The sequence below is a fragment of the Solanum pennellii genome, chromosome 11, assembly GCF_001406875.1.
Source record: "Solanum pennellii chromosome 11, SPENNV200".
In the NCBI taxonomy this organism is placed as follows: Eukaryota; Viridiplantae; Streptophyta; class Magnoliopsida; order Solanales; family Solanaceae; genus Solanum; species Solanum pennellii.
The window spans coordinates 47,238,401-47,252,260 of NC_028647.1; the positions used below are offsets into that span (position 1 = coordinate 47,238,401).

The 13,860-nt window shown below is 36.4% G+C and overlaps 1 protein-coding gene across 5 annotated transcripts in view; it reads left to right on the plus strand.

Moving 5' to 3' along the window:
• LOC107004522 overlaps positions 1-13,860 on the plus strand; it is a 73,277-nt gene that overhangs the window by 16,590 nt on the left and 42,827 nt on the right. For 3 of the 5 annotated variants that reach the window (XM_027912978.1, XM_015202732.2, XM_015202733.2), the window contains exons 7-13: positions 2,174-2,232; positions 2,783-2,975; positions 4,304-4,372; positions 4,462-4,541; positions 7,694-7,843; positions 11,289-11,352; positions 13,266-13,367. In XM_027912978.1, coding sequence (XP_027768779.1) covers positions 2,174-2,232; positions 2,783-2,975; positions 4,304-4,372; positions 4,462-4,541; positions 7,694-7,843; positions 11,289-11,352; positions 13,266-13,367 — 717 coding nt within the window. Of the gene's footprint in view, positions 1-2,173; positions 2,233-2,782; positions 2,976-3,623; positions 3,697-4,303; positions 4,373-4,461; positions 4,542-7,693; positions 7,844-11,288; positions 11,353-13,265; positions 13,368-13,860 lie in introns of those variants that run through there. The other 2 variants (XM_015202735.2, XM_015202736.2) reach the window with 2 other exon arrangements.

The window sequence follows — 13,860 nt, forward strand, 5'->3', positions numbered from 1 at the left end:
TGAGAAGATATTAACAGGTTGCCCAAAAAGCTGTCTGTCCAAAGATGAAAGAAAAGCTCATTAAGAGTACTCTTTTGAGCATTTGGACTTATTACATGTCTTTGTTTCATGCTTCAACTTCGGTCTCAAGAAAGTTAAAAAAATCCAAAGAAATTTTCTTTGGGATGCGAGCGATGGGGAGGGCTCGGCATTAATGACTTAAAGGCGTTTAACAAAGCTTTGTTAGGCAAATGGCTTTAGAGGTTTGGGGTATATGTTAATGCTTTGTAGAGAGAGATCTTAAGTGATAACTACGGGGCTGTGGAAGGGGAATAGGGAACTAGAGATGTGACTATGCCTTCTGGGTGCTATTTGTGGAGGAATATCTTCAAGGGATGAGATGAATTCAGAATAAACATCTCATTCAAGGTTGGAGATGGGAGGAGCGTAAGATTTTGAGAACATAGTTGGCGTGGAGATAATTTATTGAAATATGAGTTCCAGAGCCTATACAGAATTTCTTGCCAAAGAGACTTGACAATTCAACATATTAGGACACAATGTGGAGAGACTTTTTGGCACTTAAGATTTAGGAGGGATTTCCGTGACGGGAGGTAATTGAGTTTCCAATATTGTTGGCTTTGCCCCATATACAGGTCACCAAGGTAGATAATCCCAATGCTTTGTGGTTGAATACAGCGAATAATGGTATGTTCTCGGTCAAGTCTTTTTTTTTATAAAAGAACTTTTGGTTAAGGAGGAGGATTTTTTTCCTTGTAACGTAGTTGGATTCCAAAGGTGTTTTATTTTTCACTTGGTTAGCTATTAGAGCGGTGATCTTCATGTTGGAAAATCTTAGAAAGCAAAAAGTAGTTTGTGTCCGCTGGTCTTAGATATGTAAGGAAGTGGGTGAGGATGTGGATCATCTTCTTCATTGTGATTTTACCATGAGGTCATATAGGATATATTTTGGTGGTTTGGTACTTTATGGGCAATGTCAAGAACTACGAAAGAGGTGATATTTAATTGTCAGAGCGGGAGAAAGAGGAGAAGACGCTGGGCATGAAACATGGTTTCACTCGCGTTGATGTGGTGGTATGGAGAGAAATATGAGAGCTTTTGATGGTGTAGAGTTGTGTTTTTCTCAATTGAGTTGCCTCTGGTCCTTTTTTTTTCTTTTGCTGCACCTATAGAGTTCCAAGTTGTATAGGAGATTGGGTGGAGTTTGCGAGAATCATTTATTATTGTAGATTCTTTACCTTTTGGTATACCCCTGTTATACGGCCAGCTTTTTGGCCATGTTTATGAATGAAAATATGTTTACCTTATCAAAAACAATTTTGACATAAAAGGTGTTACTAGTAATAAAAGAAATGTAAGACACATTTATGGGTCTCTCAAGGAAGAAGCCATTTATGTGCTTTTCGATGCGGGTTAGACTCTAGTTGAGGAAGATGATGCTTATGTCAAAAGAACTTTTTAGATTTTATAGGCAGAAGTGCGATGTGAATTCTAACCTTGAATTTTCTTAGGATCAAAGTTATTTGCATGTTAATATTTATTAATCCCTTTTATGTGTTATTAACATTGCTAAAATCGAAGGCAGAAAGTTACATATCTTGTCTTTGCATGTCATTCAGCCTACTTGTTCTCTCATTTCTACGGCTCTTAACATGAACCAATGTGCTCTTCCAAGGCTTTTAAACAAACCATAGAAGGAGCTGAATCTTAACCAATAATTGCTATCAAATTTTTATGACACATGGTGAGATTTCTGGCTACAATCGTTCTCTATTCCAAGGGGATGCAATTTTAGATCTTTAAAGTAGCTCGAGAGCTCTAGGTGCAGAATATTATCTGTTTTTGGATCATTTACACTTGAACTTTAACTTTTTCTCACACAGAGAATCCATAAACCAGATGTAGTATTACTCATTCTTCTCGAACAAGTTTTCTTCTGTATAAACGAAATATTACAATGAACCTGCCTCCGTCTTCTGTAACATCTTTTTTTGTGATGAGTCTTTCTTTAGCCATTTCTTTGCTGGATTAGGGGGTTCAATTGTAACTTTTTTGGTTAGGTTACTTGTAAGAATTAAGTGAAGTGTTGTTTATTTCATTAAGTGTCGATATTATTCTAAAATGTTCTGTTATATTAGTCATCATTCCAAGCAGTTGTTTCCTTCTCCGTCAGGCAGTAACCGTGTTTGGTCTGAAGCTCTCAAGTTTGACAATTATGAGACAACTAATTAGGTATGACTCTGTCCCCTATTCTTTTGAGTAGGTGTTGTATCTTTTTTCTTTGATGCAGTCACTTGTGTTGATGAATTTCCGATGCTTTATAAATGTACTGTTCTTTCTGCAAGTCATATTTCTTATGCGTGAGATAGTCTATTTGATGCGGATAATCTTATGTTCTTCCTTGGAATTGGATCTTTTAATACGTAAAAGGTGGGCTGTGATAATAACCAGCAAGTATTAGGTTGATTCGTCTGTCAGTTTGCACATATCTATAGGCTGTTTGGCCAAGCTTTTGGAAAGCTAAAAATGCTTATTTTTAAGAAAGTGAGGTGTTTGACCAAGCGTTTGGGAGAAAATAAGTGCTTCTGAAGTTGTTTTTCTTAAGCTGAAAAAGTTCAAGTTTTCCCTAAAAGCACTTTCCAGCAAAATACACTTGGAAGCACTTTTAGAGCGAACACATTTTTGTTTACTTAATTAGTGTCTTCAAAATTGTCATTTATCCGAGTCTTTTGATTTATATTTTGATGTTATGATCATTACTTGTCCTTTGTCCATCTTTTAGTGGGAAAGTTAGAGATGGGAGTGTCAACAAACTTGTTGAAGTTAAAGGATTGGAACTCTATTGTAATACCTTACAAAGTAGTCATGAGGTGATGAGACACAATGCAGTGGATTCTAACAGTCAGGCTAGAGAATCAGAAGCAAATAATGACGGATGTATGTTGGTCCCGCTAGATGTAACTTTGTCTCTTTCGGTATGTGAATATGATACTTAATTTTTTTTCTTCTGTTATTTGTTCATTTCTTTTGTGTTTTGAATTAAAAACAAAGAGAGCAGTCATACTTGAGTCTTTAATAATCTCCATTATCCAAAATGGCATACTTTATTGCTTTCTATATTATATAGGTTAAATTAACTGGACCACTTGTGTGCTTCCAAATAATTGAAATATAAGACATTTCATAAGTGGTTCCATACCTTTCTTTCCATGCAATACATCCTCCATGAATTACTTCCTCAAGAGCACTTTTTGTCCAACATTACTTCACCATCATTCAACTAAACCTCAATTCCAAGTTAGTTCGTACGAGCTATACGAGTCATCTGTATCTAATCTGCTCTATTAAAGGTGCATTTCATTACTTGACAACCTCCTTAAAATGGCAGTTTTGCATGTCGAAAAAGGAAAATATGATGTAAGGATGCTTCTATTATGATGGACATCCAACTTCTCATCTTGCATTTGAATATTAAATTTGAGTGGTAGAAATCCCGTGAAGCTTTATTCTTAATGTGCTATCTCCAAATGGTTCAACAAAAGATGCACTGATGGAATAACCAAACTCTTATCTCAGATCTCATTTTCCATCTGAATTCAAGCTTAACTATTTTTGATATGCAGATGGAATATATTTAGCAGAGTTACCCGGTACATGTACTGGTGTGAGGTAGTAGGCAGTGGTGGAGTAATCAAGGTGCGCGGAAGCTGGCTTAGATTCCACCTCTATCAAAATATGTCACTGAGGAAAACTAGTTGTCATCAGGCTAGAAGAGATAAATTTAGTTCTGAAGATTTGTCGAGTGAATATCTCATTAGAGGCCTATAGCCTTACACCACATAAAGGACAAATACCACTCAATCCCATGTACTGTGTTTTAAGAGAAAGTGATCTTGAAAAGCTCCAAGAATATACCACACCACAGCCAACATTTTCCCTTTCTGTAGAAGCTTTCCATTGTGGTTACGAATATCACACCAACTCTTAATGCTTAAATCTCACCAATTAAACCTCTACTGCAGGTTTTCCTTCATTTTCGTACTAATAAGTAAAAACTATGGTTCAACATGACTGTATGCTCTAAATAGCTATTTAAACATTTTTTTATATAGTTCTAGTTTTCTTTTCCACATGTAAAATTTACCTGACTTAAATCTGCATTAGATTTTGAAAGAGTTGATTAATTTAATAGGCTCATGTGCACTTGTTTTGTATTACACGGTGAAATTAACATGTCTTTTTGTTTGTTAACTTTCTGCTTTTTCATTTGTTTTCTAATGAGCTGTTATCCATTCTTGTATAGGTAAATCGTTTAGGAAGGCTTGAGAAAGATGTTCCTCAATACTTCATAAGTGTAGAGTTGAATAGTGTGGTTAGTACAGGATATTTCCTACTGTGTCAAAGTGTTTCATTCGCCATTCATTAACATAGTTGCTGATCTCTTTTCTCATTGCATATTAGGTTGTTTCACTGGATGAGATTCAAATGCAACAAATCTTGAGCATTTGTGATTATTTGCTGACATGCCAATTGAGAGAGAAGTAAGATCTTGTCACCTTTTCCCTTTTATTTTTTTAATCATATCCAATAGTTTTTCATTTGTATCAGCTTTCTTGTAGAAACCTTTTCTTTGAGGATCACAATAGTTTTACCTCGGAATTATGTTTTCACTCAGACATTGAGAGATTTTCTCGGACTTTTTTCCTGTTTCCCCTTCCCATCTTTTATGATGAAGGATATTTTATTGATGAAAGAAGGATTGAGAACTAGATGTCCTCAACCTAGAAACAGTTGCTAAGTTCCATTGCATTGCTGTTTGTCTCTCAACATCTTCTATTAATATATGATCTAAAATTTGTACATATTCATTCCCTAGAGCTTCAGCTTTCTCAACCGAACTTTTGATTCCAACAACTTAAAAGGAGACTGAGTATTGTTTAAGCTGTGCTGGTCGATATATTTTCTTGATTAGCTGTGCTGCTAAAATCTTATTTATGGTATAATGACCTAAAAATGGACGTGATCATACTTGTCATATCCCACTAACACAAGTAAGCCTAAAATACAAATATAACGGTAAGTGCGGAAGTAAAATAAGAATGATATGTTTAACAACAAATAATAATGCGGATAACAAATCAACTTAATTAAACCCCCCAAAACCAGGTTCACGTATACAAGCCTCTAATGTATTACAATAGATTTGAAAGAAAATGCAAGTCTCAAGTGATGTTATCTCTAAAGTAAGAAAATGCAAGTCTCAAGTGATGTTATCTCTAAAGTAGAACAAAATCATAAATAGGAGTAAGAGGGTCCGTTGAGATGACAAACAACTACCTCACAAATCTCCACAGTAAGCCATGGACAAGAAGGAAGAGTATCACGAAAATCCGGGCTTGTAACATACATAATTGTAGAAGCAAGGGGTGAGTACCCAACCACATGACACTTAACAAGCAAACTCCTAAACACAAAGCTAAGGTATAGAATACAGGTACTCCTACCATCCAAAACGAATCTCCACAATTACAACCTGCAAAAATCAGCCCAGCCCAACCTAACCTAACAGTTCACAATTTCAATAACACATAGTTCAACATCACTTCAACAATTATAGATCAGCCACACACAAGATCAACTTCCATAGAAAAGTACTCGCAAGTTCACAAATGATAAAGATGCATGTATGACCTAATGATACATACCCAATGTCTACCAATTTGGGACCCATGGGTGATATATATTTCCATGCCCTCCATTGCGGCGTGCGATACGACCCTCAATAATAGAATTTGTCGCGCCATGCGACATATCCTTCGAATCATAATACCTGTTGCAGCGTGCGCCACGTCCCTCCAATTTTAGTATCCGTCGCTGCGTGCGACACATCCCTTGAATAATAATATCCGTCGGGGCACGTGACACATCCCTCGAAATGGTACATTCTCTTTAATTGTTTATTCTTCCTCAATTCACGTAACATTTGTCACAACCATGTCTCAGAACCTATGCAAATGCCATGTTTACACAGTTATTAAGAAGACGACCATGTCCATAACAATGCACAAATTACAACACCACAATTATGATACGATATCAACAATGAATCAATAGGCCTTTCAAACCATTCTCAACACATCACAAATCAATGTAAAATCAATTTGCCTTTTATTACCCCCTTTTCCTCATCAGGATCATTCAATATGAACAAGTCAACCCATCATTGAATTCCATTACTCCCCAACACATCCAGAAGGAAATACACAATTCTATACACTTAACAAGAGTTGAGAAATTCACTTGCCTCAATTAATCAACAGTTTACTCTGGGATTTGAGCCTTCCCCTTTCGTTGGACTTCCAAATCAATGCAATCTATTCAAACAAATAATCACAATAAGATTTTGAAACAAACAACGTCCATATTAATATCAAGTTCCCAATTTTGATGCCAATTAACATGTCAACTCTCGTATTTTTCAAATTTCAAGCCTAAGTTAAGTCTCAATTCCTCCAAATAACATAACTTTAATGGAATCCATATAAGACAATCCATCTTATGCTTAATTACTTATCTCTATATATCAAAACTTGAATCATAATACGATGACCTCAAAAATAATTCTTAAGTTGAAATTTAATACATAACCCTGACTTCTAACAACAAACCAGTACTATTCAAGTTTACCAGGAAATATTCAGAACATTAACCAATTCCTTTAAAAATATCATTTTCCAATGATTACCTCATCATGTCTCTCATTTCCTATTCAATTTTGTCATCATAACGTAGTTATCGGTTAAAATTTAATTGCCCACTACTTTTGGCCTAAAGATAATCGACTTTGTTCCTTTTCCTTAACAACTATTATATTAATATGCTAATGTAGATGCAATACAATTTTCTATACACATTGAACGAGTAAGGGCGTTAGTATGCTTTTACCTTGAAAAAGATGTTGCCTCTTGTGTTATGCCGCCTTCACCTATTTCAACATAGCTCATAAATGCTAAAATTTAATTATTCTAATACTTAAGTGAAATAGGGTAGTAATTAAATTATGGACTTGGCCCATTAACCCACTAATTAATTTATTACTTAACAACTACCCGTCAACTAATTAACTATAGTGAAACAAATAGTTCCAAAATTCTCAAACCAACTTCACCGACTGCTTGGAAATGACTCAGGGCAACTATCGGGAGGCATAAAACGGTAATTTTATAAAAGATCCCAAAAATGGCCTTTCGGGTCATTACATATGGCGAATGAAAGAATCTCTATGCAAATAGAATAGTGTTTTAAGTTGTTTTATATTCTTAAACATCTTATGGGGAAAACCTGCATTGTCGGTTGATGTTCTCATCTCCATAAATACAACTGAATTTTGCAATAATAGAAAAGTGATAAATCCCCAATACATGTAACTTATTTATGTTAGAACTGAGCTATACTGAAATATTACTCTCCAGAAAGCTCAACAATGCTTGGATGGTATAAATTTTGTGCTCCACAAAAAAATTGAAAATGTTAAAAATGTTCTGATGCTTGGAACAGGGAGTGTGATGTGCACATCTCATTATACTATTCTTGCTTACTTTATGGTTAAACATCCATCAGATGTATCAGAAAAGAATATCCTTTCTAAATTGTTGATGTTCTTGTTAAGTGGTTCTGTTGTCTGTCCATGTAGGTATGGACGGTTTCGTCCTTGGTGGAGTCCTTTAGGTAAAAAGATTAAAGGCTGGCAAACAGCATGGTGGCAGTATGCACAAAAATCTGTTTTACTGGATGTTCAACAGAGGTTGAGGAGAACTTCTTGGAAGTACCTTGGAGAGAGACTGTAAGTTGATCTTCTCAAGAAACTTTTCTCCAATGACATAGCAAAACATTTGGAGGACTTCCTTTTTTGTTTTGTTTGTTAGATTATTTAGATGTAAGTCCAGTACAGTTAATTATTTGACATTTCATTACAGCTTCATGTCCTTTTGCACTTTGTGAATGTTGAAAGTCAAATCCTCCTGCTACTCATTATTAAAAAGGAAACTCATTCACTACCCGACGGAAATTTAATGATTTTTGATACCCTGGCCTGTCTTTTTTGTCTTGGCATTCATTTGCCACTTTGTGTTGGATGGAATTGCGTATGCCATTACTAGTGCCGGCAAAATGAGCCCATATTTTTGTGACCGCCCAACCCGCCCATATTTTAATGGGTTGGGTGAGTGATTTTTCACATGGGTAAAATATGGGTTGATACCCATATTTGACCCATAAAACTATGGATAAAATATGATTAGCCAAATGTGTAAAGCTTCTACTTGTATTCACTCAAAATTCATGATATCACTAACAATAGTGTAACTTCTCTTCCTTTTGAGGTTCTATAAAACTAACTATTCTTCTCTGTAATTGAAAAGGTAAAGTCTTTGACCCTCCAAAAATATATAATTCAAATGTACATTCTTTTGTTAATTATAATTACATTTTATTTATTTAATTTTATATTGGATAATCAATAATAGTGTAAAATAAGCAAATCATGTATTGATATTGACATTGCTTAAAGTAAAATAAGCATGTTTTAGTCCTAAAATGCAAATAGTCATCTACTTTGAAATTAAAAATATTTTCATCTTGTTATTACATAAGTTTTTTTATATTGAAAAGTTATAGGATTTTTTTTTAAATTTTTATGATACAATAAAACTAAATGAAGCATGTTCAACATTTTTCATCTAAAAAAGACTAAATATCCTCTCTATATTGAATTTTGAAGTAAAATACTATTTATTCATGAAAATATAGGTAAACTAGTGTTTTACCCAACCCATTTATTACCCAATCAATTTTTACCCATATCAAATATGGGCGGGTTGGATGATTATCCATTTTATGTTTACCCATTTTCAAGCCGCCCACATTTGACCCAACGTGCCCATTTGCCACCACTAGTCATTACTGTGATGAAAAAGTCCAGTGATGCACTCTTGTTTTTTTTTAAAAATCAAGGGTTTCATTGGTAATAAAAAGGCTAACTTGGCTGTATACAAGAGATATATCAAAAAGAGAGAACCACAAAAATATGGTTCTCTCCAAAAGTCACCCAATCCTCTATACAAACAGAAACTACATGGGTGTACCAAAACAAAATAAGGGATTAGAGACTACTCCTCAATTGAGCAAAGCTCATCTCTAGCCCTTCAAAAGGTCTCCTGTTTCTCTCTTTCCAAATGACCCACATACATTAGAGCTAGAGGGGTAGCATTTCACGGCTTGTGCCTTCTTCTCCTAGCTCTACTTCCAACTAAACATCAACTCCTTCACTGATCTTGTCATTACCCAAGTGACTTCAAACCATGTAAATGTATCCTCCCATTACCTCATGGCTAATTTGCAATTTAATAAAATATAATCCACATCCTCACCAGTCTCCTTACATAGGAAACACCAGCTTATGTGGACAATCTTAAGGTTCTCAAAATCACCCTCTAGTAGCTAACCACATGAAGAAGCACATCTTCCTCGGCAGTCGGCACCTTTGGTATCCATACCGCACCATATAGAAAAATATCCTCCACCCTCACTAAAAGCTTCCCATAGAAGGACTTGATAGAAAGCACTTTGTTAACTCAAAGCATTGGATCCAACTGGCTCACATTGCTTTTGGGGTAAATCTAGCAATCTCTAAAGCTCTGTCACCTCCCAGTCCTGAAAATTCCTCCTGAACCTCAAATCCCAAAAAGTTCCACCCCTTTGTGTCCCCCTAACTTGTGTAACAGATAATTCTCTTTGGCATGAAACCCGATACAGTACTGAGAATTCATCCATAAGCACCAAACTTCCACAACACTTTTGCCCCCCAAAACCTAACTCCCTCCCCTCGCCAACCCTAAAAGTAATTTATCATCGAAAGCATCCCAACCCTTCATTATATTCATCCACACACCACACTCAAAAGGCATTGTAATCCCTTTTGTTCTCCACCCCCTTCCATTCCACCAAAGCTTCTCCCTCCATCCCAAATCTCAACAACCATTTACCTAGATGAGCTTTGTTGAAAGTCTTCAAGTCTTTAACACCAAGTCCTCCCCACTGTTTAGGAGATGTCACAGATTCCCAATGAACAAACTAAAACTTCTTTGCTCCGTCCGCCACATTCAATGGAAAATCTCTTTGCAACCTCTCTATCTTACCTATAACCTGGGAGGACTGTTGAACAGGGACATGTAATATGTAGGGATACTCAATATCGTGATCTTAATAAGCATTTACTTTGCCTCCTTTTGATAAGAATCTTTTCTGCCACCCTGCCAACTCTTCTCTGACTCTCTAAATTACCGGATTCCAAATGGCGAGATCCTGGTTCGATGCTCCCAAAGGTAATCATATGTAGGTAGTAGGGAGAGCCCTTACCCTGCACTGCTAGATTTCGGAAAGCATGTCAATGTTATCAACTGCCCCAACATGTATGATCTCCCATACCCCACTTTTGGGATTTCACTGGGTATGTTGTTAATTTCTCTCTACAGAATCTACATATAAGCGACAACAATTATTTTCCGAGTCTGAGAGTTGGTGTAGCAAAGGGAAGAGAAAGTTACTGTTCGTACTGCAGTGAATCTAGTCGTTATCTACTTTCTTTTACTTTGGGAATTTGGAGTCTTATTATTGCTGTTATCTGATTAGTTTCTTAGTACTAAAGGGTTTATTTCATAGTTGTTTTGACTACTCTTGTTTTGTTTTAATAAGCTTCTTGATCGAGAGAGTTGGGTATCTTACCTTGTTTAGGGCTATAGCTTTAGATTCTTATCATATGGATACAATTACGGAGCATACAACCTTTTTAGTGAAGATAATTTTCATTTGGGCTTTTATTTATTATTATTTTTTTAATATAGAAGCATTAGGGTTTACTTTAAAGGATTTTCTATAGTTTTCCTTTAATAAGATAGTTTGAAGTGATTCAGAGTAAAACTTCTTCCTGCCACACTTTTGCTTCATCTGTATAGCGTTTTTTGGTACATCTATATAGAGTTCCTTTTAGGGATGAAATTGTGTTTCAACTGTAAAATAAGTGGACCATGAACGCACTCAACCCCAAAAGTTGAAGTGTAAGGATTGTTCAAGACTATGTATGGAGAGAACAACTCATTCCTTCACCAATGCGGACAGTCACACCAACTATTCATAAATGATGAGACATTTCACTTGTCCCTTTTAATTTTATGTTGACATTCTATAAAAGTTAATTGTGAAAGTAATTGTACTTAAATTTGTCATGCTAGAAATTGCCGCCGGAAATATGTGAACTTGTACAAGATAAAACTGAAATGCCTTCGACAAGATCAGGTTAGTGACTTTAAACCCAGTTGCCTATTAGTTTTTTAAAGTTATATATACCTGTGTTACACAAATTCTTTAAAAGTTATGTTTCTCTCATAAAGGGGAAAATTATAACGAGAAATATTAAGAAATCTGGAGGATTCTATGAGTGAAAAGAGTTGAAGAACAAGGGATGTCTCATATACTCCCATGGGAAACTACCTAACGAAATATATCTCTGATAGCTTGCAGTTTTTGTATCCCACGTTCTTTGTTTTGCATTTGCAGTGATACACTGACACTTTTAAATCAAGATGAAAACTGACATAGTTTTCCCTGCATTACTAATCGTTCCAGACGTTCCATGGGGTGGCCCAGTGGTTTGGGCTGGGGACTTCCATGTTGGAGGTCTGAAGTTCGAAACTCCTTGCCAGCGAAAGCAAGGGTTTGCCTTCTGGGTCGATCTTGTCGTACCAGGCTTGCCTAGTGTGCGTTATCTCTCCTATGTAGTTTGCAAGATATTGCATACGAGCGGAGGTTTTACCTAGTGCGCAGTCAAAGGGTAGCGGCTACAGGTTTCCCTTGTAATAAAAAAAAAATATAATGGGATCCCTCTCCTCATCAATTTATCCTGTGTAAGGGTTGCTTCCTTATCCAGAAGCCACACTAAGCAAGCTACTTTGCGTGGTATTTTGGTTTTCTAAATATGTTTCCAAGGACAGTTGTTTAACTGTTGATTGGAGTGGTTCATCATTCTGTAATCTGCATAAACCTTGAAAGAGCCACTGTTATTCCCCAGCCACCAAAATACATCTTCTCTTGTCTGAAGCCCCATCAGCTGTTCAATTGTGCTAAAGAATTCAGCCACACTTTGAGTTTCCCAGTCATTAAGCTGTCTTCCGAAAGTAAAGCCCCAACCTTGAGGTGTCCAAAGTTCTGCTATAGTTCTTTGTTGGTGTAGAACAAGATTGTATATATCTGGAAAAAGAATTTCTAGACTGCCAATCTCATGCCCATTCATACTTTCAAAAGTGAGTTTTTCCCCATTAAGTACTTTCATCTTGGTATTGATCTTGAATTCACTCCACAGCTTTCTAATGGATGTTCGTAGGCTTATCCCATCAGGTGTAGTAACCTCCAGAGTCATCCATTTATCGTCCTCCTCATACTTTGTTTTAATGGCTCCCCCCCGCTCTCTCTCTCTCTCTCACACACACACACACACACAGAGAGACACCCACAAAGACTGATTTTCATTAATGAACTTCCATAACCATTTCATTCTGAGTGCCTTGCTCTGTAACTTCAGATTCTTACTTCCCAGTCTCCCGTACCTATTTCCAACTGTTAGTGTTTCCACTTAACCAAGCAAAATCCTTTCTTTCTTTGTTCCGTTGTCTCTAAAAGTTTCTCCTGATGCTATCCAACCAATTAATGACCTCTGTTGGAATTGGAAACACGGACATCATGAATGTCGGGAGGGCATCAAGAACTGAATTAAGGAGAGTCAGTCTACCTCCCAGAGATAGATATTGAGTGTTCCACCTGTCGAATTTCAGTTTACCCTCTTTGCCTTTTAAAACAAGGCAAGGGTGTGTGATCATTTAGACCTGCTTTTTTAAGCCTCTTGAGTAAATCTATTACAACAGTTGTGCGGACAGCCAGTTTCTTGTTTGAATACCTAATCTAGTATCAACTTTTTCACAAACTTTTAAGGGTAGGTGCTATTATGAAAGGACTGAATTTTCTTTTGTCCTTGGCTGCACAGTTGTGCAGCTAGCCAGTTTCTAATTTGAATACCTAATCTTGTTTCAATTTTGGCACAAACTTTTAGGGGAAGGTACTATTCTGAAAGTGCTGAAAATATTTTTCTGTTGTGGGCTGCACAGTTCCCTGAAGCTTGCATTTTGATCACTGTCTATCTTTACTTTGAATCTCAGGTGATTGATGTGGATGTTCTTCAGATGCTCGAGGAAATAGAGAAAAAATCTGAAGTGGGTGACATCCTAAATTACAGGTCTACTGCTGAACGTGAGTTACAGGTATGTTTAAGTTTGAAAGAACTAGTCATTATTGCCAAAATTGTGTTGCATTCCTAATCATTCTGCATTTAGAAGAACTAACTAGCTGATATGATAATAATAGCTGGTGGTGTAAATGTTATCACTGGAGATGTTGAATGTATGCATGGTATCAACCGAAACGAAGTTACATTTTCTTTGATAGGACGAAATAATCAACCAAGTAACTGTTCTACTTTGTTTTGTTTGTTTTGGGGTGGGGGGTGGGGTGAGGTGGGGGGGGGGGCAGGAGAGGGAGGCAACTGAAACTTGTGGAGTCAAGTTTACGCTCTTTCCTCCTCTTTCAATAAGCTTTTCATAGCCGTGGTCGAACTCCATTTCCCTTGAGAGGGAATTCACTTCTGAGAAAGAGAGAATCTCGGGATACATATGCTCTTTATATGGTTAAAGAAAGATGTAATGAAGTGGTGGGTATGGGCAGATAATATGTAATTTCGTCATTTTGCTTTGCGTT